Genomic DNA, 24542 nt, shown 5'->3' with positions numbered 1-24542 from the left:
ATCTGATGTCCTGAAAACAGACTAAGAAAGTCGTCCAAAGCAAATCAGAGGATGTCCTGATGACATACTGAGGCCGGACAACAGGACTAAATGAGAACCTTTTGAGGATCAGAAGAGGACGTTCTCAGGAAAGCACAATGTCATCAAAAATTAATCCTCAGGACGTCCTGAGGATGTAGTTGTGTTGTCTGGGACGTGTAGTTGGACTGGTTGGGAGAAATTCGAGAATGTCATGAGGAAGTAGAGCGATGAATTTGGAGGCAAGTCAAAGCACGCGTTACAGGACCGTGTGCCAATCCCCCGGGGTGGGTATGGGCCTTTAAGCCTGAGGACATCATCATCATCATCAAATAGGAAAGCAATAATGTTAACGTGGCAGATCAGTAGAGCTGAGAGCAATGACATAAACGAGGCAGAACGCCAACATGCAGAAGCCAGTGCTGTTGACGCGGCTCATATGAGGACCCACAGGCTAAGAAACATGCTGTCTGGAGCCAAGCGGGAAAAGCTTAAGCTATCTTCACACTGGAATCAGAGGAAGCTCACCAACTCGCGGTTCGTCTATACATCGAGGCGAGGAATCAAGAAGCGGATGCGATTAGGCTTTGGGCGTGTCAAGGGTTCTAAGTCCACAGTCAGAAAGCGGCGAAATGGAATCGCGAGGTGCAAAGTAAATAAGTTACTGCGAAGACGCAAGACTAGCGAGGATAGCGAGACGTCAGAAAGCAGGCCTAGGCGGTCAGGCTCCAGGAACTCAAAAAGTACAGCACTGCAACGGGTGTGTTCAAAAGAGCCCTCGATGGCAGTCCTATCGGACGAGAGTTTGCCGAGCGGAGCGGACTGTAGTTTATACAAGATCTTGCCCCGCTGCGCAAGACAGCCACTTGGGAGCCCTAACGAGAGTACTGCTGGACTCGAGCTTGATAACATTTTCTTTTTGCGTGAAGTCAGCCTGAAATAAGCATGTCTATGTTCCCTCTCACTGACAAGTTTTGGGGGCCTGCCATCGCTCGGAACCTTAGGCGAAAGACGAACAAATAACAGTGCGATAGAAAATAAACCACACGCTAGTCAACTGCTGCTGCAAAATGCCTGCGCTAGTAAAGCTTAGCCGAAAGCGAAATTTTATGAGCATATATTTGGTAATCCAACTGCTTGTGGTCCCTTCCACGGCATTATTGGAAGCGGCTGTGGTGATTTTGCATCATGTTGCCAATTTACTTTGCCCGTCTTGCCACCAGAAGAACTTCCGAGTATAGGCACTGGCATATGTGTATCCCGTTTTGGAAGGAATTAAGTTCTACTGCCGAGAAAAAGTTGAAAATTTGTATGCATGTATAATTCGGGCTCCTTACGTCACAAAATATCAGGAGGGGATCAAAAACTAAGAACTCACGCGCGCGGCCCGGGTTCACGCTCAATAAATTCTGCCCATTTCTTCACGGGAGGGCATTTATGCTGATTAGTTTGGTTTCTGTATACAAAGCTGTGGCGAGAACAAAAAAGGAGCCTCAGTGTCCTCTGATAAAATGTCCCGGCGCGTGAGAGAATAAAAAGGAGCCAGGCCAATACAGCAATTCCTCGGCAAATCTTCCATCTTTATTTCTGACATCCATCTTTGATTCTTGTTTTTTTTTTTCAAGGCTCGAAATGGTCGTACTAGTCTATCCAGCAAAGATTTCAAATGCAGCCACGTCCCGAACTTTGTGAAAATATCTCCGGAACTTCGAAAAAAAGTCTCTTCAAAAGTCGCGAGCACGATCGTTGACGCTGTTCTGGAAATGGTTATATATATATATATATATATATATATATATATATATATATATATATATATATATATATATATATATATATATATATATATATATATATATATATAATGGTTCCCTTTTACCAGCAGCTAACAAGAACGGTCGATTGTTCATGTGTTTTCCTAGGCAATCTTTTTTTCTATGCTTTCAACAGCGTGGGGAATGGGCCCTAAGCGGCCAACCTAATATAACGAAAACAAGGATTAATGTCAGTCTTCGTGCTGACTCATTCAGATGTCTTAAAATTTGGCATTTAAAAATTTTTCTTCCTTCGAAAACGCAGACCACCGGAAATTAACTAATGTAGCATCACCTAAGAGTATGCTTTAGTTAAAACCGTAGTGTTATAAAGAAGCGCTTGAGATATTTCTTTATTCAGTGTTTTTGCTCCGACGGTGGAAACAAGGCGTTTATAGTTTAAAGTTTATGGGGGGGTTTAACGTCAGAAGGCTACTCAAGCTATGAGGGACGCCGTAGTGGAGGGCTCCGGGAATTTCGACCACCTGGGGTTCTTTAATGGGCACTGACATCGCACAGTACACGGGCCTCTAGAATTTCGCCTCCATCGAAATTCCACCGCCGCGTCCGGCATCAAACCTGCGCCTTTCGGGTCAGCAGCCGAGCACCATAACTACTGAGCTACCGCGGCGGCTGAGAGCTAAGCGGTGGCGTGTGCTACTGCGGTCACTTCTCGGCAGATTTAACACTAAAATTTTTATTGTGTTGTGCACATGCGTGTTCAGATAGAAATTATATTATTGGGGCGAATTTTAGGTTCATTGCAAGATGTACTTTTCATGTATTTATTATGTACTTAGATTATGTATTTATCATGGAAAGCACAATGTATCAGAAAAAGGAAAAAAAACAAGCAGTACATGAATGATTTCGAACCACTGTACACTTAAACTGTTGATGGCGCTGCTGGTACACTATGTACAGCCTTTGTCAAAAGTTTAGAGCCCAGGGGGTCTGCTTCTGGACCACATTGCTTTGCTCGTAATGTGTCCTCAGCGTCCGAAATCTCCCGAAGGTAAGATGATTTTTAGTCCTGCTCCCTCCGATGCGTAGGACTTCCGTTAGTGCTACAGGAGCGCCACAATAGTGCTTAGAAGCAAACCCCCTGGGCTCTAAACTTTTGGCAAAGGCTGTACATATGGGGATTGGCGCGTTAATGGAACTTGGGAAAAGCCAATCGTCATCATGTACGGTCATTAAGTTACCAGGAACTGGTTCTTTATCTCAGAATGGAAGACACGGAGGAAGTTTTGCATCTTTTGAATAATAATCGTTATTTTCCACAATCGCGTTCCTGCATTACACCTTACGACCTAGTAAAAATCCACTCTGTCCATTCTATACGATCCAGAACCGTGCGGCACACTAATATGGGCGGAGAACTGGGTGACCTTCATCGACAGTATGCTTCAGTTCTGCGCCCTTTATGACCCACTTCGAGCGTTCAGGCTGCCCGCAAGGATTGAGTCGTGCCTCATCGATCCCAGGCTCCACTCAGAGATCATCCAGAAGGTCGGAGGTGGAGGTGAGTACTGTGAAATCACCATTTCGTCGCATGTTGCTCAACCAAAGTGTCCAAGCATTAAAAAAGTAGCAGTGTACTATGTTGGTTGGTTGGTTGATGGGGTTTAACGTCCCAAAGCGACTAAGGCTATGAGAGACGCCGTAGTGGAGGGCTCCGGAAATTTCGACCACCTGGGGTTCTTTAACGTGCACTGACATCGCACAGTACACGGGCCTCGAATTTCTCCTCCAAAGAAATTCAGCCGCCGCGGCCGGGATCGAACCCGCGTCTTTCGGGACAGCAGCCGAGCACCATAGCCACTGAGCCACCGCGGCGGCGCAGTGTACTATGTGTTCAATTTCTTAAACTTAAACTTCTTAAACTTTTTTTTTGTTTTAAAAAGCCCAGAAAAGCACTCAGATGATATGCTCTTTCTTTCCTTGCGGCCACGAAAGTCGGCAATAGACAGAAGTTTCAAGAGAGGATTTGTAGGATTACCTTACAAAATTATGATATATTAGAAAAAATCAAAATGAAAGTAAATCGACATGCCTTGGAAGAGAGTATTGAAATTCGCTCTTAAAATATTTCAATTTGGAAATAAGTAAACTTATCGTTCCTGCTCATAGTTTGTGAGAGCCAACTTCCTATTGGCGCTTTTTGCTGCGTGTGATGATTGAATGAAGGCTTAGGCGGCACAAATATGAAAACGCGGGCAGTCTAAAGAGAAGCTGCTTCTGTGAAAATAATTTCATATTGCCACATATCATTGTAGTGTTTGTTCGTTCACGCTCAAGGCTGCAGGAAAGGGTGGTTATCACTTTTGTTCGTGACGCGAGAAGCCACCGGACTAATCTGGATTGTTCACAGCCATGAAGGGCTGCATCTAGGTTTTTCTAGATTACTGTAGATGATCTTGTCCTGTTATCCGGAAGTTTCCTTGCCGGCTTTAAATTGAGCGATGCCGCGAGCGGCGGACTTTCGTAGTTCGACGACTGACGAGCACGTTTGTTGCTTACGCCGCCGCCGAGTGATTCAGTTCTTTTGCGGGCGCAAGTCAGCCCAAATAAAGAGCTTCGTTTCCAAGTTCTGTTGCTCTCTTCCTGAATGCTGGATTACCGTCACTACAACGTGACATCTGGTGGAGGTGCTGGGTAGACTTCCATGTTCGGAAGACCCCCTACAAGTCGTGACGCCAGTCCTCTGAGTCATTCACCGCAGGACCTGAGTCCAGTCCACCGCGCAAGTGAGACGTCTGCTAGGGGACGCACCTCAGTTCGGGATTCTGCCAGACCCTACCCGGAAGCGAAAGCCAGTAGCAACGTCTACCATGAGCCTGCCCCAGGCGACGACTCCAATCATTCTTCAGCAGCCCCGGGTGCCACCAACCTTCGACGCTTCGCCTGGCGCCGACCCCGAAGAATGGCTTGAACAGTTCGACCGTGTGGTTGTCTTCAACAACTGGGATGATGCTACGAAACTTAGGTACGTCTTCTTCGCCTTGTAGGGACCAGCAAGAATCTGGTTTAAGAATGAGGAAGCTAGCCTCACGAATTGGGAAACCTTCAAGGAGCAGGTTCTGAAAATCTTCACGAACGTCGTGCGAAAAGAGAGAGCCCAGCAGCTGCTACAGTCTCGCATACAACATCCAAACGAGACCGTTGCAATGTACACTGAGGAGATGAAGCGTCTCTTCCGGCGTGCCGACTCGAACATGAAGGAAGATGAAAAGGTCAAGCTGCTTATGCGAGGAGTTAAAGAGCAACTATTTGCGGGCCTCGTAAGGAACCCACCCAAAACCGTCGCGGAATTCGTCGAAGAGTTACCCACCATGGAAAAAACCCTTGATGCCAGAGCCCGCCAGTGGGACCGCCAACAGCGCTTTTTGTCAGCAAGCTGCATGGACAACGCTAACAACAATAACCTGCGGGAGGTTATACGTGAAATTGTGCGACAAGAGCTCCGACGATTGCTGCCAACAGGAACGCAGCCGCAGCTCACTTCGCTCACCGACGTCATCCGGGACGAGGTGCGACAGGCCTTGCGAGTGACACCGACCACCACCCAGCCTCTGGAGCCTCCAGCCATGACTTACAACGCAGCAGTGCGCCGTCCTGCCCCTCGACGACGGGACCCAAGCCCCTATCGCCCTCAGCCAGCTGCGTTGTACCGCCGCCCACTCGCCCCAACCCGCCCGTCCTACGAGCGACGCGCGCAGCCGATGAAATTCGACGAGTGGAGAACTCCTGACCAGCGCCGCCCACTATGCTTCCACTGTTGCGAAGCCGGTCACGTCCTCTGGCACTGCCCATACAGAAGACTGGGCATCCGAGGGTTCTCTTACGACGGCCCACGACCCCGACCCGGCCAGCGACCAGCCGAAATCGAGGAGGTTTTGCGTCGAGAAGAATGCTCACCGCCCAGCCGCCTATCACGTTCCCCGTCGCCTTCGTCTCCGCGCTTTTGATCTCCTAGCCGAGGCTACGCAGTGCGCGGACGCTCCCCCAGCCTCCGAAGGTTAAACTGAATAAAGCAGCCTCTGGAGGTGAGGTTGCTTCCGAGCGCAAGTACAAAGATCCTCCATCGACGAAAACGCAAGACCATGACTCAACTACGACGACAACACCGACGACGACGACGCGGCCTGACTTGAAACTTTTACCGCTGCCCAGTGAAGTAACGTCGGAGTACGCCAACCGCAGCCTCACTACTCGACGAAGCCGAGATCGGACACCGAAGACAACGTACAATACGAGAACGCGAACAACTGACCTTGAAGTTACGGTGGACGGTCACGCGGTTACTGCCTTGGTCGACACTGGAGCTGACTACTGTGTCATGAGTGGCCCGCTCGCTGTCCTGCTCAGGAAGGTGACAACGACTTGGGATGGCCCGCTGATCCGCACCGCAGGTGGCAACCTGATTACGCCGTCAGGACGCTGCACCGCGAGAGTTACTGTAAATGGGAGAACCTATGCGACAACATTCCTGATCTTACAGCAATGCCTGCGAGACGTGATTTTGGGAATGGACATCCTGAATGAACATCGAGCGATCATCGACCTTCGATCTAAGTCGATCAAGCTTTCCACGGACAAAGCCATACCTGTTCCGACGAGCGCGACTCATCACGTTGCCTTAAACGTCCTCGACGAAGCATTGAGCGTGCCGCCCCTATCAAGTGTCGTCGCATGCTTAGGTACTGGAGACATCGAAACTGCCGAAGGCGTCATCGAGGGGAACACTCAGCTAATCCTGGATCGAGGACTGGCCGTCGCAAGGGGAGTCGCGCAAATCCGAAATGGCCAAGCCCAGGTGCTGCTAACCAACTTCACCGAAGAATACCGGCATCTAAACAAAGGTACGACGATCGCTTTCCTCGACGAGCTGGCAGACATCAGAGACATTTGCCCTACCCGACCAACCCGTAGAACCGTCTGACCAACGCCATCAACCAACGTTTTATATCAACCCAGCATTACCACGGAGCAGACAAGACCAAATACGCAGTCTTCTTTAAAAGTACAGCGATTGCTTCTTATGAGCATCGAATGTGCGTCGAACCCGGCTTGCCAAGCACCGCATCGTCACAGACGAACACGCCCGACCACTGCGACAGAGCCCCTACCGCGTATCGCCGCTAGAACGCCAAGCTATCCGCAAGCAAGTTGAGGAAATGCTTCGTTACGACGTCATCCAGCCATTGAGGAGCCCCTGGGCAGCAGCAGTCGTCGCAGTGAAAAAGAAAGACAGCACCCTTCGCTTTCGCGTCGACTACCGCCGCCTGAACAGCATTATGAAGAAAGATGTCTACCCCCTCCCCCGCATCGACGATACAGTGGACCGGCTGTCCAACGCTAAGTACTTTTCATCGATGGACCTGAAGACCGGCTACTGGCAAATCGAAGTCGACGAAAGAGATCGCGAAAAGACGACGTTCATCACACCAGACGGACTCTTCGAGTTTAAGGTGATGCCATTCGGCCTCTGCTCTGCACCAGCGACGTTCCAGCGAGTAATGGATACGGTGGGCGAAGGCTTGAAGTGGATTTGTCTAGTCTTCTTAGATGACGTTGTTGTCTTCTCCACAAGCTTTGAAGACCACCTCAGAAGGCTTCGAATAGTGCTGGAAACAATCAAGTCTTTAGGCCTAACACTGAAACCAGAGAAGTTCCACTTCGCCTACGTGGAGCTGCTGTTCATTGGTCACCTCGTAAGCAAGCATGGAGTTCGCCCAGACCCTCAGAAGACGGCTGCGGTCGCAGAGGTTCCACAGCCTAATGACAAAAAAGCTATACGCAGATTTATTGGATTATGCGCTTATTACCAGCGATTCGTCAAGAACTTTTCGCGCATCTCTGAGCCTTTGACCCAACTTACCAAGGCGGACGTGCCTTTTAAATGGGAAATGCCGCAAGAGGAAGCTTTCAAAGAGCTAAAGCGCCGCTTACAGTCCCCTCCTATGCTCGGACACTTTGATGAAAACGCCGAAACCTAAATCCATACCGATGCAAGCAGTGTGGGCTTAGGAGCGGTGCTCGTTCAGAAAAATGGTGGAGAGGAAAAAGTTATCGCGTACGCTAGCCGTTCACTGTCGAAAGCAGAAGCCAACTATTCGAGGACCGAGAAAGAATGTCTCGCCATTATTTGGGCCACGTCGAAATTTCGCTCCTACTGACGAACATTCAAGGTTGTGAGCTATCACCATGCTCTTTGCTGGCTAGCCAGTTTGAAAGATCCCTCCGGCCGCCTTGCTCGTTGGAGCCTGCGTCTTCGAGAATTCGACATAACTATAGTCTACAAATCTGGCCGGAAGCATTCCGACCCAGACTGCTTGTCGCGAGCCCCCGTCGACGCAGCAAGCGAAGAGGAAGACGACTATGCTTTCTTAGGACCGGTAAGCGCCAGCAGATTCGCGCAGCAGGAGCGCTCCGATCCTGAGTTGCAAACCATAGTTAATTACCTGAAAGGCAAGACTGCATCGCCTCCTCGAGGATTCAAGCGCCAACTGTCGTCCTTCGTTGTTCATAATAATGTCCTCCTGAAGAAGAACTTTGCGTCCAACAGGACAGTACATCTTGTCGTGCCCAAGAATCTTAGGCAAGAATTTATGCAGGAATGTCATGATGAGCCGACTGCAGGGCATCTCGGGATTGCTCGCACTTTGCGCCGCATCCAGGAGAAGTACTATTGGCCGCGGCTAGCTGCCGACGTTTCCCATTATGTGAAAACGTGCCGTGAGTGTCAGCGATGCAAAACGCCTCCGATTAGACCAGCCGGACTCCTGAACCCCATACCACCTACAACTAAGCCCTTTCAGCAAATAGGAATGGACCTCCTCGGCCCCTTTCCGACTTCATCATCAGGTAACAAGTGGATCATCGTGACCACCGACTACATGACCCGATACGCCGAAGCAAAAGCGTTGCCTAATGGTACCGCAACAGAAGCCGCAAAAGTTTTTGTCGAACAAAATCTGCGAGACGGCGCCCCCGAAGTGCTCATCACAGACAGAGGGACGGCATTTACAGCGGAGCTGACGCAAGCCATCTTACAGTACAGCCAGACAAGCCATCGGAGGACAACTGCCTATCATCCTCAAAATATCGGACTCGCAGAGCGTCTGAAAAAGATCATCGCAGACATGCTCTGCATGTACATCGACGCCGAACACAAGACGTGGGACTCTATTCTGCCCTACGTGATCTTCGCCTATAATACTGCCGCCCAGGAGACAACCAGCTTTACTCCATTTCAGCTGGTATACGGCAGGAAGCCCACAACAACACTCGACGCAATGCTCCCGCACGTTTCCGACGAAGACAACCTCGACGTAGCCGCCTACCTTCATCGCGCCGAGGAAGCCCGAAGACTTGCGCGGCTTCGCATTCAAGACCAGCAGCACACCGACGCCCGACGCTACAATCTGCGCCGACGAGACAAGCATTACAAGCCAGGTGATGGGGTTTGGATATGGACGCCAGTTCGCCGCCGTGGATTGAGCGAAAAGATGCTGCGACGCTACTTTGGCCCGTACAGGCTTCTCCGTCGCATCGGTGGCTTCGATTATGAAGTCATCCCCGACGGCACGACAGCATCTCAGCGACGCCGCACACGCCCGGAAGTTGTACTTGTCGTACGCCTGAAGCCATATTATGAACGCTAAAGGACTCGTAGTTTTGATTTTCCTGATTATTTTCATTTTAAAGCATCGAGACGATGCTTCTTTGGAAGGGGGGTAATGCCACGTATCATTGTAGTGTTTGTTCGTTCACGCTCAAGGCTGCAGGAAAGGGTTGTTATCACTTTTGTTCGTGAAGCGAGAAGCGATCAGACTAATCTCGATTGATCGCAGCCATGAAAGGCTGCATCTAGGTTTTTCTAGATTACTGTAGATGATCTTGTCCTGTTATCTGGAAGTTTCCTTGCCGGCTTTAAATTGAGCGATGCCACGAGCGGCGGACTTTCGTAGTTCGACGACTGACGAGCACGTTTGTTGCTTACGCCGCCGCCGAGTGATTCAGTTCTTTTGCGGGCGCAAGTCAGCTCAAATAAAGGGCTTCGTTTCCATGTTCTGTTGCTCTCTTCCTGACTGCTGGATTGCCGTCACTACAACGTGACAATATCAGCTCAGCGAAAGCTACATAAACAATTGCATTTTCCTTACAATCCAACATTTTCTTTTGTGCAGGAGTACACGTTGTTTACGATAGCTGCCTCAAAACCTGCTATGCCGGAGGGGTTGCTTTTCGGGGTCTCAAAGCGACCATCGCGACGCGGCGCTCCGCGCACCAGACACTTTCCTTGGATGAGTACCGGTTCGTACCGTACTTCGACGACGAAGCACTTACTAAGGTACGACATGCTTTCCAGGAAGAATATGTTCGAGTGTGTACCGCCGTCGTCCAGCGCATCCTTGAGGCAAGCAATGAGGAAATGAATGCAGCTTCAAGAATTATAAAAGATTGCAATGACGTGTCCGATGAATTGCTCAACCGATACCTCACAAACACTGGGGAGAAAAACGGTCTGTTGCGTGTCCTCAATGTTATCCAGGCGAAAGTCAAAGACCCCGCTTTCTCCCTTGTCTCCGTGGTTCAGTGGGCACTGGCTAACTACAAGGAGGACATTTACGAAGATGTGCTTAACAAAGCGCTTTTGAAGGAGGATCCCTTGCGGACCGTTCTCGACGTCGTTGTGGAAAACACGGGCGGGAAAAAAATCCGTGTTCTAGAAGTGGCGTTCGAAGAAAGTCATTTGCTTATGACACCCTCTGTGTCTAAGCTGCTGCCGCTGTCTAACCCATTGCTCAAGATTGAGTACGCCGTTGCCCACCCTCGTCCAGATGACCTCACGTCGCAGGACTTACCGGAAGGCACAAAGAGGTATTTATGGGATCTGGCCTCAAACTCTGTGAATGAGGTCCCTGATACCCAGCTGGTTGTGACTCGTGTTCTCCCCGAATCAACAGTGCGTCTGGAAGACTTGGCTGAGCTGCTGTCATCGCTTTGCAAAGAGGAGGCATTTTTGCTTCTTTTTGTGCGCACAGCGTTCACTCCGGTAGAAGAATTCTTCTCACAAATTGCCAATTTGTCTACCGCCATTCATACAGCCGATACGGCGGCATCAGTGCTCACAACCTGCGGATTTCGGCTGGTTGGATTGAAATCTAACAAGTGGTCCACGCTCCTTGTACTAAGAAAAGTGGCCGCCCCCGCAGACACATTAGAACGGCAAACAGTTGAAGTGGACAACAAAACATTCGATTGGGTCGAGACGCTAAAGGACAAGATTGCTGAGCTTAAAAACAAGCCTGCTGGGCACAACTTGTGGTTGACTGCAAAGGACACCGGCCCCAGTGGTGCTGTTGGCTTGATGAACTGCTTGAGAGGGGAGACTGGCGCTGGCCGTTTAAGGTAAGGCTCAGAGTACGTTTTGGTGTGCATCAGCTTCATGCTTTTATTATAGCTGCCAATGAAACTATCAGCATGGACGCAGTTGCGAGAAGCCCTGTTGTAGATAGCATACCAGAGTTATCAAAACGCTAACCTGAAGAAGCACAGAAATCTTTGGCGCTTTTACCAACGACCCTTGGTTATTGACAAAATCGCTTGAATAGTATCTCACCTATGCTTGACCAGTAGTGTGAGCTACAGTTCTATGGTCATCATTGGATGAAATGTAGTGTGTTGCCTTGTCGAGCCATCCCATATGCAGTCGCAACGTAGTAACGCAATGTACAGTAAATCAAAGACCGTGTCATGCTTTGCTGATAAAGATGGGTGACAGCGCAATACCACTCTGTCTAACTGAACTACTGGCACCTATTCTTCCATGTCAGGTGTGCTTTCGACGCAAACCTCAAGATGTCTGTCAGGAATACTGACACAACACATAGAGACCCGACGTACAAAGACTTCTTGGAGTGTGACCTAACGATGAATGTGATACGCGATGGACAATGGGGCTCCTTTAGGCACCTGACAATGTTTTCAAGTAAGTTTGGCATTGCACTTCTTGATGACTAAGTTGTTTTTATTGCCTGCTACGTATTGAACACAGCGTAATCGAATAAAGTACAAAGAGCGCTAGGAAGTGCAGATCAGGGCTCAGGGCTGAGACATAGAATCTTAAATTCTTAAATATTACTGGCAGTTCTTATGCATTCCAAATAGCAAAGTAAGCACGAACTATGGGCCCAGCGGCAGAAAAGAAACGAAGATTCCGGTTCTTGATTCCAACATATGCATTATATGCGGCGCGATTGTTTTGTACTTTGCACACCTTTATTTTGAAAACTGCGAGGGTTACTTCGGTGTGTTCTTTGGTCGTGGAGTGTACAGCAAGAAGGATATTGGGTACATGATGAAATTATATAATTACGCGAATAGGCACAGGAAAAAACGAACGTTTTCTTCTTTACTTCATGAGCCAGGGTTTTTTTTTGCAGAATATAAGGCAGCCAAAATCTAAGGTGAGGCCTGTGTTTAGATTTTATTTATCGTCAATGTGGTTCGAAATGTTCAACGTTAGGATTATACATTGAAAATCTTGTTTACTTCGCCTTTCCGCGTTTCACTATTTAAGATGGCGTTGCTCGCATTTATTACAGATCAAATGCAGACGTCGTATAAGTATTTTATGACGTACAAGGTGGTACGGTGATTTCAGTGAAAATAATACGCGCAGTGACGCCATTTCATTAATACGCAACTCGACAAAGCCAACTCTACATGTTATCAAGCAGCTATTTTGAAGCTCGGCATTTTAAACCGCACTGCCATTTAAGAAAATTTAAAAACTGGGCTCACCTTCTATGGTGACGGTTTTCATTTTCGCAATATAAAGTTTTCGTATAATGAAAACAAAACGTGCGTCGCCAGTTTCAGTAAATAATCGACAAACACTGAGCTCTATCACGTGGATAACGACCGCCCTCTTGTAAATTCCACCTCCTTGGACAGCACCAACCTCTGTTAAAGTTTTTGAATTAAATATGCATCAACTTTAAATAATAAAAAAACACTCTGCATATGAATTAAAATTGCTTACTTTCCCTAGCAACCATGTCAGCAAGGTTGTCTGTCATCTTTAGAGCTCATTACTGTTGTCTCGTAGCTGACGCGTAGGTGCTAATGCAAAATGATATGACTAAATGCATTGGTGCTGCTTTTGCTTGATTTCTTAAACATTTTTATCAAGGAAATAAAAGGACACTGAGAACAGATTGAATTTGTTCTATATCCATGCGGCTATGCCTTCTACTCACAAAGAGACCCCTCTAATCGAAGACAGAGCTTGTCTAAGTTAGGAAACAATGTAAAACAAAATATAAGTGTAGCCATGAGCGGCCGGTTTCGGAACTAATATGCGTGAGTGCGTGCTAGTGATTCTATACGCGCGGACGCTACTTACAATTCACGTAAAAAATGTTGCAAACCGTTCTTTTCTGCAAGGGCGTCACGTGTTTGAATCTACTGGCAGCAATATTTTTTAGTACAATTTTCGCCCCAAAAAATGTGTCTTTTCCTGCCCGACAAACGTCAGTATACTAAAAAAGATCCAGAGAATCATTTTGCACTCAGAAAAACAGCTGCATTGAGGAACGCGTGGAAAGCAGAGCAGTATGGGTACCGTAATAAATTCGGCATAAAGTTCGCCTCTCTGTGTTTTGATTTTACTACTGGTATTCTCGCTTAATACGTGAACCGATGCGCGTGCTGAAGCGTACGAAGCATGTGAGCTGGTAAAAAGAGAAAGGACGCTGTTGGAAAGAGTGCAGATAGCAGCCAATGTTCGAACAGCTTGTATATTAGAATATTGCTGCAGAAAGCAGTACCACGCTAAATACATGCCCCCAAAGAGCAAACTCCAAAAACTGTGCAAAACGGGCATGAAATGCAGTGCAAGAATATCTGTAAGGCCAGTCTGCCTGCGAAAGTCAATAAACGCTTCTGAAACTCAAGATTACAGAAACATGTTCGACAATGGGTTGTTTTGCCATCTCACTTTTAGGTCGGGTGGTACCTAATCTGACGCAATGTTTAGAGTCGAAGTATGGTTCATTGTACATGCGCTCACTGCAGATGGCACCCCTAAGAGACCGACAGAGTACGCCTACCTCAACGTCCAGACTCGCGGCGACCTGTCCAGTCTTCAGTGGTATGAGTCCCCACTTCGCTGCTCCTCGCCTGCGAGCAGCTCCGGGAAACTCATGTGTACAGTGTACTATGCTCCACTGAACTTCCGTGACGTCATGATTGCAACGGGGAAGCTTCCACCGGATGCGCTGCCCGGTGAGCACATCGGCTAATGCCAACAAATTTACTAGCCTGCTATGTGGAGACCAACCACCCCCACCACACACGAAACCTAATCTCTTGTTTGTGGAGCGCAAATCGTATTTATCGTGGTAGGGCTGCGAGGTTATACAGGTATACTATGATCCCTTTGATGCGTACTCCAAGCGCACTCATTATGGGTAGTGAGTGGGCCGAAAGCTGCAACTCGCCTCAAAGCTGTCGTGGTATCTTCATTGAAAGCTGCGAATATTGCCGTATAATTGAAAGGTATAAGGCGTGTGCATGAAACAAGCGCGCGATCCACGAAAACCGTTTTTTTTTTTTGGCATCTTACTGTATACGATACAGGAGCTTTGGAGAGTTGGTGGAGGTTCATTTTTGAAGCAGCGCGAACAAGACAAGGACGTAGAGAAGAGACGTACACACGAGCGCACAAACGAAGCGAAAGTGCTTCCACAATCAAGACCCGTAGGTAGTCTTAAGCGGCGTCCGTAATTTTTTTTTTATGCCATTAATTAAATGCTTTTCGAGCCGTAGCTGTCCACATCGGGCCAGCACCGCAGCGTCGCGAGCACAGCGCAGCATAAAATACGACGCGCGTATCCCTTCTGGCGTCAGCCATAAAGTTTGCCAGACCATCAAGCAGTTTGATAGAGACAGGAAAGAGATTTGTTTTTAAAACATCTGCCACAGCAACTAGGATGCATTAATTGTAATTTAATCTGTAGGGAACAGAGCGGAATAAGCAGTCTTTATTCAAGTTTGCGTGTCATGGTTCTTGTAAGGTATAATTAGGGATACAGCTTAAGAGGGCCATGGAGATGATTCCGCAATACTCAGGGGTATGCCTAATCTGGTAGAATGCGCACATTTAGACCCCGTGGTAGTAAGCAAATTCAATATTTAATTTGTGGTCTATTTCTCTGAACTCACGACGCGTAGACTACGTGGCAACGTCTCAATGCGTTCTTGGCCTGGAGTTCTCTGGTCGTGACACCCGGGGACGCCGGGTCATGGGCTTAGTGCCCGCCGAGGGAGTAGCTACAGCCCTTGTGGTGGATCCTGACTGGCTCTGGGAGGTTCCTGATGCATGGAGCCTCGAAGAGGCATCAACTGTTCCAGTAGCATACTCCACTGCATATTATGCTCTTCTGGTTCGAGGAAACATGCGACCGGGAGAGTCACTCCTGGTGCACTCTGGCAGCGGAGGCGTCGGACAGGCGGCTATCTCTATCGGCCTCTCAATGGGATGCACAGTATTTACCACTGTTGGTTAGTACTACAAAAATATTTTGAGTTCACTGTTTATGTATTAATAGCCACGTGAGTGCCAATCCGAAGTAAGCAGTACCGTCGTACTAGTATATTGTAGTAGATTGAGAGTACCAGTCTAGTGATGTGAAATGCTGCTCTCTTTCTTTTCTAACGGGATCTGGAGCATGTGCACTGTAAGAAAAAATCCCGCAAAAGTACGTAACATGTGGGCGGTAACCTTGTTGCCGCAACATGTGCTGTATCACTCCGTTGTGCACGTGCCCCGTGGCGAAGTAATGCGGTGCATTGAGCGGCAACAAGGTTAACGCACACATGCTACGTACTCTGTTATGACGTCAAATGTTCTTTATACCACGGTGTATGTGCTGTTTTTATGCTGACGTTACATCAACCGCCATAATATTGTACAGCATATGTGCTGCAACTGAATTAACATGACTTGATCTGTTTATACGACTACACCCCATGTTCTGATCTTATGCTGCACTGTACATTACATAGCAAAGGTGCTAACATATGCATGTCCCGTAGCATTTATGAGCAGCCCATGGCCAGTTTTGAAAGTTGACTGAACAACATGAAAGACCGATAAGCTTTTGCGAACGGAGAATTTCAGCCCACAATGTACAGTAAAGTTGTTAAATCTGTCTTCTACTACCTAATTAAAAAATCTGGTGAAACTCTGCATGATAAATGCTTGAAAACCTCTTGTGTCTTTCAATTCTACAACTCCATAGGTTCCGAAGAGAAGCGGGAGTTCCTCAAGCGTCGCTTCCCACAGCTCACGGATCGCAACATCGCAAGCTCCCGGAATACCTCCTTCGAAAAACTCGTGCTGCGAGAAACCGACGGCAGTGGTACGAGTGACGTTGGAGTTACATTTAATATACGCGAACTGTTAGATATCACGGCACTGACCCCCTGCCAGAAGTGCAGAAATACGGTATCAAAATTAGGAACCTTTAGAATACCTGCACTGATTTCAGATGTTTGTAGTCTGAAATTCATGAAACAAAATAATGGGCACGCAGTACAAAATTAGTTTACCCCAGTTGGTGAGTTTCTCGCTCAGATGGCAAGGTGGTCATTTCCCCTAAAAGACGCGCACTGTGGTTTTAGAAAAGGGCTAACATTTGGAGGCAGATTTCGTCGCCACCTGTCGCACCGTTAAGTGCACTTCTTTAACGTCAGTTGCAACCTGCGTTTCATGGAACCAGTAACGAAGCATTACACGCACTGATATTGAGCTGATTTTTCTACGCCAACACTGATCGTACTTTTATCACCCAAGACAAAAAGAAGCAGAGGAAAGATAAATCAATGAAACGACCTACTTGAGATGCGACATTAATGTTGGCGGTTTGAATCAGATTGGTGGTGAAAAACGTTGTCACTTTGAAAGCAAATTTCTCAGCACTGAAACGATCTTTTTCTGCCAAAATAAAGTCTACAGAATACAGAAAGGTGATCCAGGAGATTTTAGTTCGAAAAAAAAAAGATGAGCCCAAGGTAAGGTATAACAGTGTCCGTTGAAAAACCGGCAATGCAGGTGACCAGTAATAATGTTTTTAAATATCGCACCATTTTTTTTGTTTAAGCACATTAATCTTGCGCGTTTGTGCAGAACTATGCGTTCGCGAGATGTACTGCCTCCGCACACCTCTCCTTTCATACATTACTCACGTCAGGCGTAGATGTCGTGCTGAACTCTCTGGCCGAAGACAAGCTCCAGGCCAGCGTGCGCTGCCTGGCAGTTGGCGGCCGCTTCCTTGAGATCGGCAAGTTCGACCTGTCCAAAGACACTGCCTTGGGAATGTCCGTGTTCCTCAAGGGCATCTCATTCCACGGCATCCTCCTCGAAAGACTCCATGGTAACGATCCCGCCACGACGGAAGACCAGCGTCGCGTTCGAGAACTGGTGCGACAGGGCATCGTCACTGGCGTTGTGCGGCCGCTGGACGTAAATCGTTTCCACTGGCAGCAAGCTGAGGAGGCATTCCGTTTCATGGCGTCCGGGAAGCATATCGGAAAAGTTGTGCTGGAGGTAAGATCGACTGATTTGTGTTCTTTGTTTTAAAGAAAAATGGGTGTTGTTGCAGTATTCACCAAATGGCCTTAAGGGAACCGTGAAAAATTTTGATATACACTACTGTCCCAGTCTGCAGGTATGTTCCGCCAGAAGTCTCACATTTACTTTTTCTTATATACAACATTGAAGGTAGCAGATTTTGCAGAAAGAATCCTTAGTTGTAGTACTTGGTGCAAACAAAAAATGGGAGTGGTTTAGCTGTGATTAAACCGGGTAAATTGCGTAAGCAATGGTGTGCGCCTTCTTCTGGCGATTGTTCGACGCATTTAAGCCAGTCCTGAGCAGTCAGGTGTTGAGGTTCACCGGTGACCGATCACGTGCAACCACTCTACGAGGTAGAACGTTGCCGCCAAGCTGCACGTTTAGCACGATGCTTTGCAAGACGTTCTTCACGCTGTTCTGGCATCTCTTGTGCGCGTTGTCACTTTCTCGCTTCTTCCTGTCGCTGCCATTTCTCCTTAGAGGACTGCATAGCAAAGCACTCACGTCAAGGCAAGCGCACATTTATAGACCCTTAACAGCGCGGGAGGGGCGCTGCAAGCAGCCGTCTCGAACAGACGCACGTTCGCATCGCTCCGACTTTTTGAAGCTTTTTGGCCCGGACGTTTTTGGGCTAGGCTCCCAAAAATGAATGGGCCACCCCCATCGTGTTCCTCTCCACCTGTGGACGACGGTTTCAACGCTTCCGCGTCAACGACTACCCCAGGAAACCATCCGGATGCATCGAATACGCCTACCGCCGAAGCCGCCAACATGGCTTCGCAGCAGCCTCGGCAAGACGCCGCGGTAACATCGTTTTGCAGCGGCACAGATAACGCGGCCCAACCTGACGCCGTGCTCGGCGCCGACGAAAGCATGGCAGATGACGAAGCCATTCAAGTGGTTGCGACGATACCTGTCTCCAACCCATTCTCTGTTCTTTCCACGGAAAACAAGCCGGGAAGCGCCCCTTCCGAGGTAGGATCTTGCACTTTTCCGTTTTCGAAATTTGCCAAGCAACCTAGGATGGGGTCAGGCACCTCGCGGATGGCTCAAGAAAGCACTCGCTTTGAGAACAAACGACACGGCGTAAAACATGCCCACTCGCAGATAGCTATAAGTGCTCGCTTCACGGATGCGCATTATCGATCGCTAAGCTGTGCCTCAGCGTCCATAGTCACCCCTATGGGCAGAATCGATCAACTGGCTGATAATGATCATACTGAAGAAGATGATTGGCAGCCTGTTAGGCGAAAGAACAAGGCCGCAGCCGCCGATCCAATCAGTGTTAAATACACTGTGATAATTAAGCTAACCTCACCTGGACAACTAGGGACACTCCCCGCACACTGGCTGCACGAAGCTGTTGCTAATGAGCTTCGAAAAATTCATTTTCACTCTGGCTTTCAAGTACGGCCCCTTGAACGAAGCAATCAGTTTGCTGTCGACATATCGCATATGTATGCCAGAGACCATCTGATTGGACTGCAGTCTCTCCTAATTTCTGGAAAGGAGACACCTATCCAAGCTTATGAAACCATACGCCCCGGCCAGATACGCGGGGTCATTTATCGTGCCAACGGGTTAACAAGCGAACAGCTCATGGCAAACCTCACGTGCTACTCGTGCAGGATAATAAACGCCAGGCCTATGGGCAAGAACGGAGCAGCTCTAATCACGTTTGAGGGCTCTAGACTTCCCCGAAAAATTCATCTGTACAGCATACTGCTTCCGGTGACACCTTATCACCCGAAGTCTATCATATGTGAGACCTGTCACAAAATCGGACACAGGGCAATTTCGTGTCCACTGGTCGACCAACGTCGATGCTCGTACTGCGGTCGCCTTGCACATGGAAACCTCGAGGTTTGTCCGACGGAACCACTATGCCGCAATTGCAGAGGTCCCCACGTAGCCACGGACCCAAAGTGCCCTGCTCGGCGGCAGGCCACAAAAACCTTGAGGAATGGCATTTTCCGTCGTATCCGAGTATCGCGACGAAAAGAACGCAAACAACAAGCCGAGATTCTACGTGGTAAACAAACGGTGTCGACGACGGCGCCCAAGAGCCCTGTCAGTACACAGCAATCAGCCTCGGAGTCAATTGTGCTTGTTAATCAGGACTTCCCTCCACTACAAAGTCAGCCGTTGCCGAAGACACGAGACAGCGAACATAAAAGTAAACGGCAAGGCGCGCACAAGCCCTCCACACAATCTGAGAGCAATAGTCAAAGGAATGCCACCTCATCTCTAACCGCAGTTTTTGAGCATACCGCGATGGCACCAAAGCAAGCGCGCATTCATCGGGCTTACGCTGAAACACTCCGTGATACGCAACGCGACGCGCAAACGAATCTTGCAAAAGATAGTTCGCGTACGCTACACTTAGATGAAAACCAGCTCACGCGCATTATCGAACTGGTCACTGCCGAGGTGATCAAGCGTATGCTCCCACTCTTGGGAATGTCACAGGTTTCTCCTAATCAAGAGCCCGAAATTGGGCACACATCATCTTCGCTTCCGCGTACCTTTCAGTTTAATAATGGCAGGAATTAGCGCGAAACCACATGACATTTTTGCTTCGGACTCTCCTATATGGTTCTTGCAATGGAACTGCCGGGGAATCCGTCGCAAACAAGCGGAACTTCAGAGGAGACTGTCCATCACGCCAACGCCTCCTCTAGCTGTCCTGCTTCAGGAGACTGGCATTAATAAGCCCAATCTAATAGGGTACAAACCTTACTGCACCCCTTCCATAGAGCACCGGCGTCCCGGGCCAGGATCGCGATCTGCGCCTCCAATAGCCAATGGGCAGGCATGCGTTCTTGTTCTGTCGCGCACGGCCCACACTGAACTAGATACTTCCGCGTGGTGCACGCAGACGCAGGAGGTAGCGGGAGTACGCCTTAGCTTAGATGGCGACCAACAAGCCTTAGTTTTTTCAATCTATGCGCGATCATTCGGTACTACGACATATCGAGTAGATATGTCTTTTGTAGAACACTTCTTAAGGATATATCCCCAGGATCGCGTTGTAGTTGGGGGTGATTTTAACGCCATGCACAGCAGCTGGGGATATCATCACTCAGATGCTAGGGGAAGGCCCTTTGGCAGCAAATTGTCAGAGCGAAACTGACCATAGCCAACGACCTCACGCTACCTACTCGCCTTGGCCAGCACAAAGGTCAACAAGACACTTCCCCAGACTTGACACTAGTGTCTCATCCCAGTGAGATCCTATGGTCGAGGGCTGATGATGTCATGGGCAGTGATCATTATCCCGTGGTGGTCTCATGGGCTCCTCGAGGGCGAAAGTCATTACAGCGGCAACAACGCCGTCGAATAGAGGAGCACGTCTCATGGGACGATTTTCGTAGAATGCTCGGTACGGTGAACGCTCCCACAGGGTTAGACGAGCTCATTACTCAGATCAGCGATGCCAAGAAGAAAGCTACAACGAAGCTTTCAGTCAAGTTTGAAGCCCCAAAGCCGGATTCCCACCTTTTGAATCTGTGGAATCGTAGGCTTCGGGCTCTCAAGGCGTATCGCCGATCAGGCCGGACACCCCATCGGAGGCGTGCTCTCACTCGCATCAGTCAAGAAGTTGAGAAGTATACTCTGCAGCTCGCTCTCCAAGACTGGCAGCTGCTGTGCCACTCACTCAATGGAGCAGCTAACTTATCGAAGGCCTGGCACATATTTCGAGCTATCCTTGGACGCAAGAAGCCAATTTCCCCTGCCCAATGCATGGCCTTGAAATTGAATGTCTCCCCGGCGAAGTTAGCTATACAAGCAGGGAAGGTATTTTTTCCCCAACCTGAAAATGCAGATGTCTTGCCTGCGGACCCCGTATCAGGTACATCAACGATTACGACGTTCCCTTCACGTTAGACGAACTGGAGGCAGCTCTGTATGACTCCAATCACAATAGCGCCCCAGGGCCGGATGGTATACGCTACTCAACACTTCTGAACCTTCCCAAGTCACATAAAGTTGCCCTCTTGAAAGAGATGAACAAGTACTGGGCCAACGGTGATCTTCCTCTTGCCTGGAAGAAGTCAGTGGTAATACCAATTCCAAAACCTGGCAAGCCAAGCCGAACATTACAAGACCTCAGGCCAATATCGCTGACGTCCAACCTTTGTAAGGTCATGGAACGTATGGCTCTAAGAAGACTTGAATGGTACTTAGACAAGTACAACGTCCTGTCTCCTATGCAAGTAGGTTTTCGTCGAGGGCTCTGTGCCCAAGACATTCTCAGAAGGCTTTATAACGACGTTCTCGCATACCCTAGCAGCGCACAGCTCCGAGTGGTTGTTGGAGTAGACGTCAAAAAGGCGTTTGATTCCGTGCCCCACTCGACCATACTTCGCCGGCTACAGGAAGTGGGGATAGGCGGCAACCTCTACCGCTTCGTGAAAGCCTTTCTTGCAGAAAGAACTTTCTCGGTAATGGTTGGAGATACTCAGGGTGAATGGCAACATAACCAAACAGGTGTCCCCCAAGGCGCTGTCATATCACCGGCTCTTTTTAACATTGCTATGTCAGGTCTCCCGCCAATGCTGTCGTCGATACCCGGTCTTAATTTTGCCGTGTATGCGGACGATATAACGTTGTGGACTAATTCAGGGTCCCCTGCAGAGCAAGAACTAGCCCTACAAACAGGCCTTAATGCCGTCCATGAATACATCAAGAAGTGTGGAATGGAAACCTCTCCCGAAAAAACCGAGTATGTGGTTGTATTAAATGGTTCGCGGGTAAGAGCCGAGGCCGAACGCAAACTTATCTCTCTTCATTTAGGGCACTCAATTATCTGCCGGAAACAAGCAATCCGTATACTCGGCATGCTTATTGACGAGGATGGAGGAGCCAAAAGCTGGCTTCACAACACGATGCATAGCTGTCATCAGGCATTACACCTTATGCGCCGCGTCTCTGCGCGTGGATGGGGAATCAAGGAGGTGGGGCTCCGTCAGATTACCCTGGCACTCATAACATCAAAAATCCTGTACGCATATTCGTACATGCGGCTTAACGCAACCCAACGCCTTCAGCTTGAGCGAATCAATCGCAAGGCGATGCGCCTGGTTACTGGTCTGCCGCAGTACTGCCCAGTAGAGAACCTACACGCATGCAGCAAAATCAATGCCCTACAGGATCTGGCAGAGCAGCAATCGCTAGCCCAGCGAGTCCGTCTCTCCACAACGGCGGCTGGCCGACAGATCCTGCGGGCATTAGGCTACAACGTTGACAACTTAGAGCCACTTTCGTCCGCTGCCCCGCCATGGGAACTGATCGACTTAGTAGATGGTATGCCATTACCAAAGAATATGAGTTCGGCTAATCCTCAAAGGCGCAAAGCTGCCGCCAAACGGCACGATAAGACATCATACAAGTTAGCCCAGGAAGGAGCCATCCAACTATACACGGACGCCGCTCAGTTTCAACATTGTGCCGCTATAGCTTGTCACGATTCTGTGTCAGATACCTCAGTAGTTCAACGGCTTTCCGAGGAACACACCGTCACCAATCTCGAACTCATGGCCATACGACTTGCCATTACTCGAATAGTAGAAAGACAAGATCCGGCTCCTTGCACCTACCATGTTTACACAGATTCACAAGCAGCGTACACCGCCTGCCGCGCAGGGGGAGCTGACTATGCCGTTCTCAACACTATTCGAACAGAAGCCCGTCGCCTGCGAGAGGAGGGCTACACTGTCATTATCAAATGGATTCCTGCACACGAAGGAATCACTGGAAACGAAAAGGCACACCAGGCAGCGCGCGCAGCAGCTCTTTCCGCACCTTTGCCTGGATCCACATTCGTTTCCGCTTCTTGGCCCCCTGATGACGTTGCGCACCCGTCATCGCCCCATATGGATAGGGCGGAGACATGGCATCGCGCACAACGCTATCGTCGCAGCATACTCCAGCACTTGGCCAACCCTGAGCAACTATATCGCCGTCCACATAGCGCATTAAGGAGAGTGGAGGCAGTGCTCCTTCGCCGAGCCCAGACCGGCCAGCTTCTATCACCAGCGAAGTTGCACCTCATAAACCCGCGCTCATACCCGACTCCTCAGTGCCCGACGTGCCCTGCCAGAGGCACGGCCGAACATCTCCTGTGGAGCTGCCCTACCTTTGACGCAGTACGGGAAAGAGCACTCAAGTCCCTGGGCGGGCTTCGACCTGGAACCCTGCAGGAATGGGTCGATCCGCCATCGCACATCGGGCCATCAGACGCACTCCGGCTCTGGCGAACTTTTCTTTCCTACTTCAAGGAAGATGAAGGGCCAGGCCATCACTTCGCGGAGCCGACCTCGGGACGACACTACCTCGAGGAAGAAGTGGACACCGGTCCCCAACCCGCACTCCGACCTTCACCCCCACCCCCATCCTCACCCCCACCCTTAACCACTCCCCCACCCCAACCTCCATGAAGCACCTTAGTTCTGCCGCAAGGTATCGGCCTACTAAATGCAGAAATAAAGACGTTTAAAAAAAAAAAACAGCGCGGGAGCATGGGCGCCGCCATATTTTGTCACGTGATCATTCCGCCACGCTGCCAGGGAGTCCAAAGAACGCCATCGCCCGTTCGGCTGTACGCCTTGCTCGTCGTTAAATTGGCTTTTGAGGAAAGGAAATGTATCTGTCTCGGATACCTCGGTGGACACCTGAACCTCGCCTAACGTGAAGGGAAGAAGATGGGAGTGAACGAAGATACCGTATTCACTAGACGCGCCTTTGTTCATTCCAAACCATCGAGCTTGCATGGTGCAGTACCGGTAAGAACCTGATGCCATGCGGGTGTAGCGGTAAATCTTTCTTTAAGGTTCTTTGAAGCACATCCCAGAAGAAAAACGCATGCCAACAATCTAAAAACACGTGATCTATTGTTTCAGGTTTTTTACATAGAAAACAATCTGTTGACCAAGGGACAAAGAGTCCTTTATCATGCATCCATGTTTTGACCGACAGTGTTCCGGTGTGAAGTTTGAAGAAAAAAGTTATTAAAGATGGGTAAACGGGCATTGTTTTAACCCTTTTCAGCTCATCTG

The 24542-nt window shown here is 49.0% G+C and overlaps 1 protein-coding gene across 1 annotated transcript in view; it reads left to right on the top strand.

Moving 5' to 3' along the window:
* The window catches only part of LOC149347305 (fatty acid synthase-like), a 64359-nt gene that overhangs the window by 25493 nt on the left and 14324 nt on the right, over positions 1-24542 (top strand). The window contains exons 15-21 of the mRNA XM_089585553.1: positions 3184-3357; positions 10028-11252; positions 11678-11832; positions 13923-14132; positions 15081-15410; positions 16151-16270; positions 17102-17457. Coding sequence (XP_089441679.1) covers positions 3184-3357; positions 10028-11252; positions 11678-11832; positions 13923-14132; positions 15081-15410; positions 16151-16270; positions 17102-17457 — 2570 coding nt within the window. The remainder of the gene's footprint in view (positions 1-3183; positions 3358-10027; positions 11253-11677; positions 11833-13922; positions 14133-15080; positions 15411-16150; positions 16271-17101; positions 17458-24542) is intronic.

The sequence above is a fragment of the Amblyomma mixtum genome, chromosome 4 (genome assembly GCF_055824585.1).
Source record: "Amblyomma mixtum isolate Tamu chromosome 4, ASM5582458v1, whole genome shotgun sequence".
NCBI classification, from domain to species: domain Eukaryota; kingdom Metazoa; phylum Arthropoda; class Arachnida; order Ixodida; family Ixodidae; genus Amblyomma; species Amblyomma mixtum.
The sequence above is the reverse complement of the archived record's forward strand: the minus strand, read 5'-3'. Positions and strand labels throughout refer to the sequence as shown.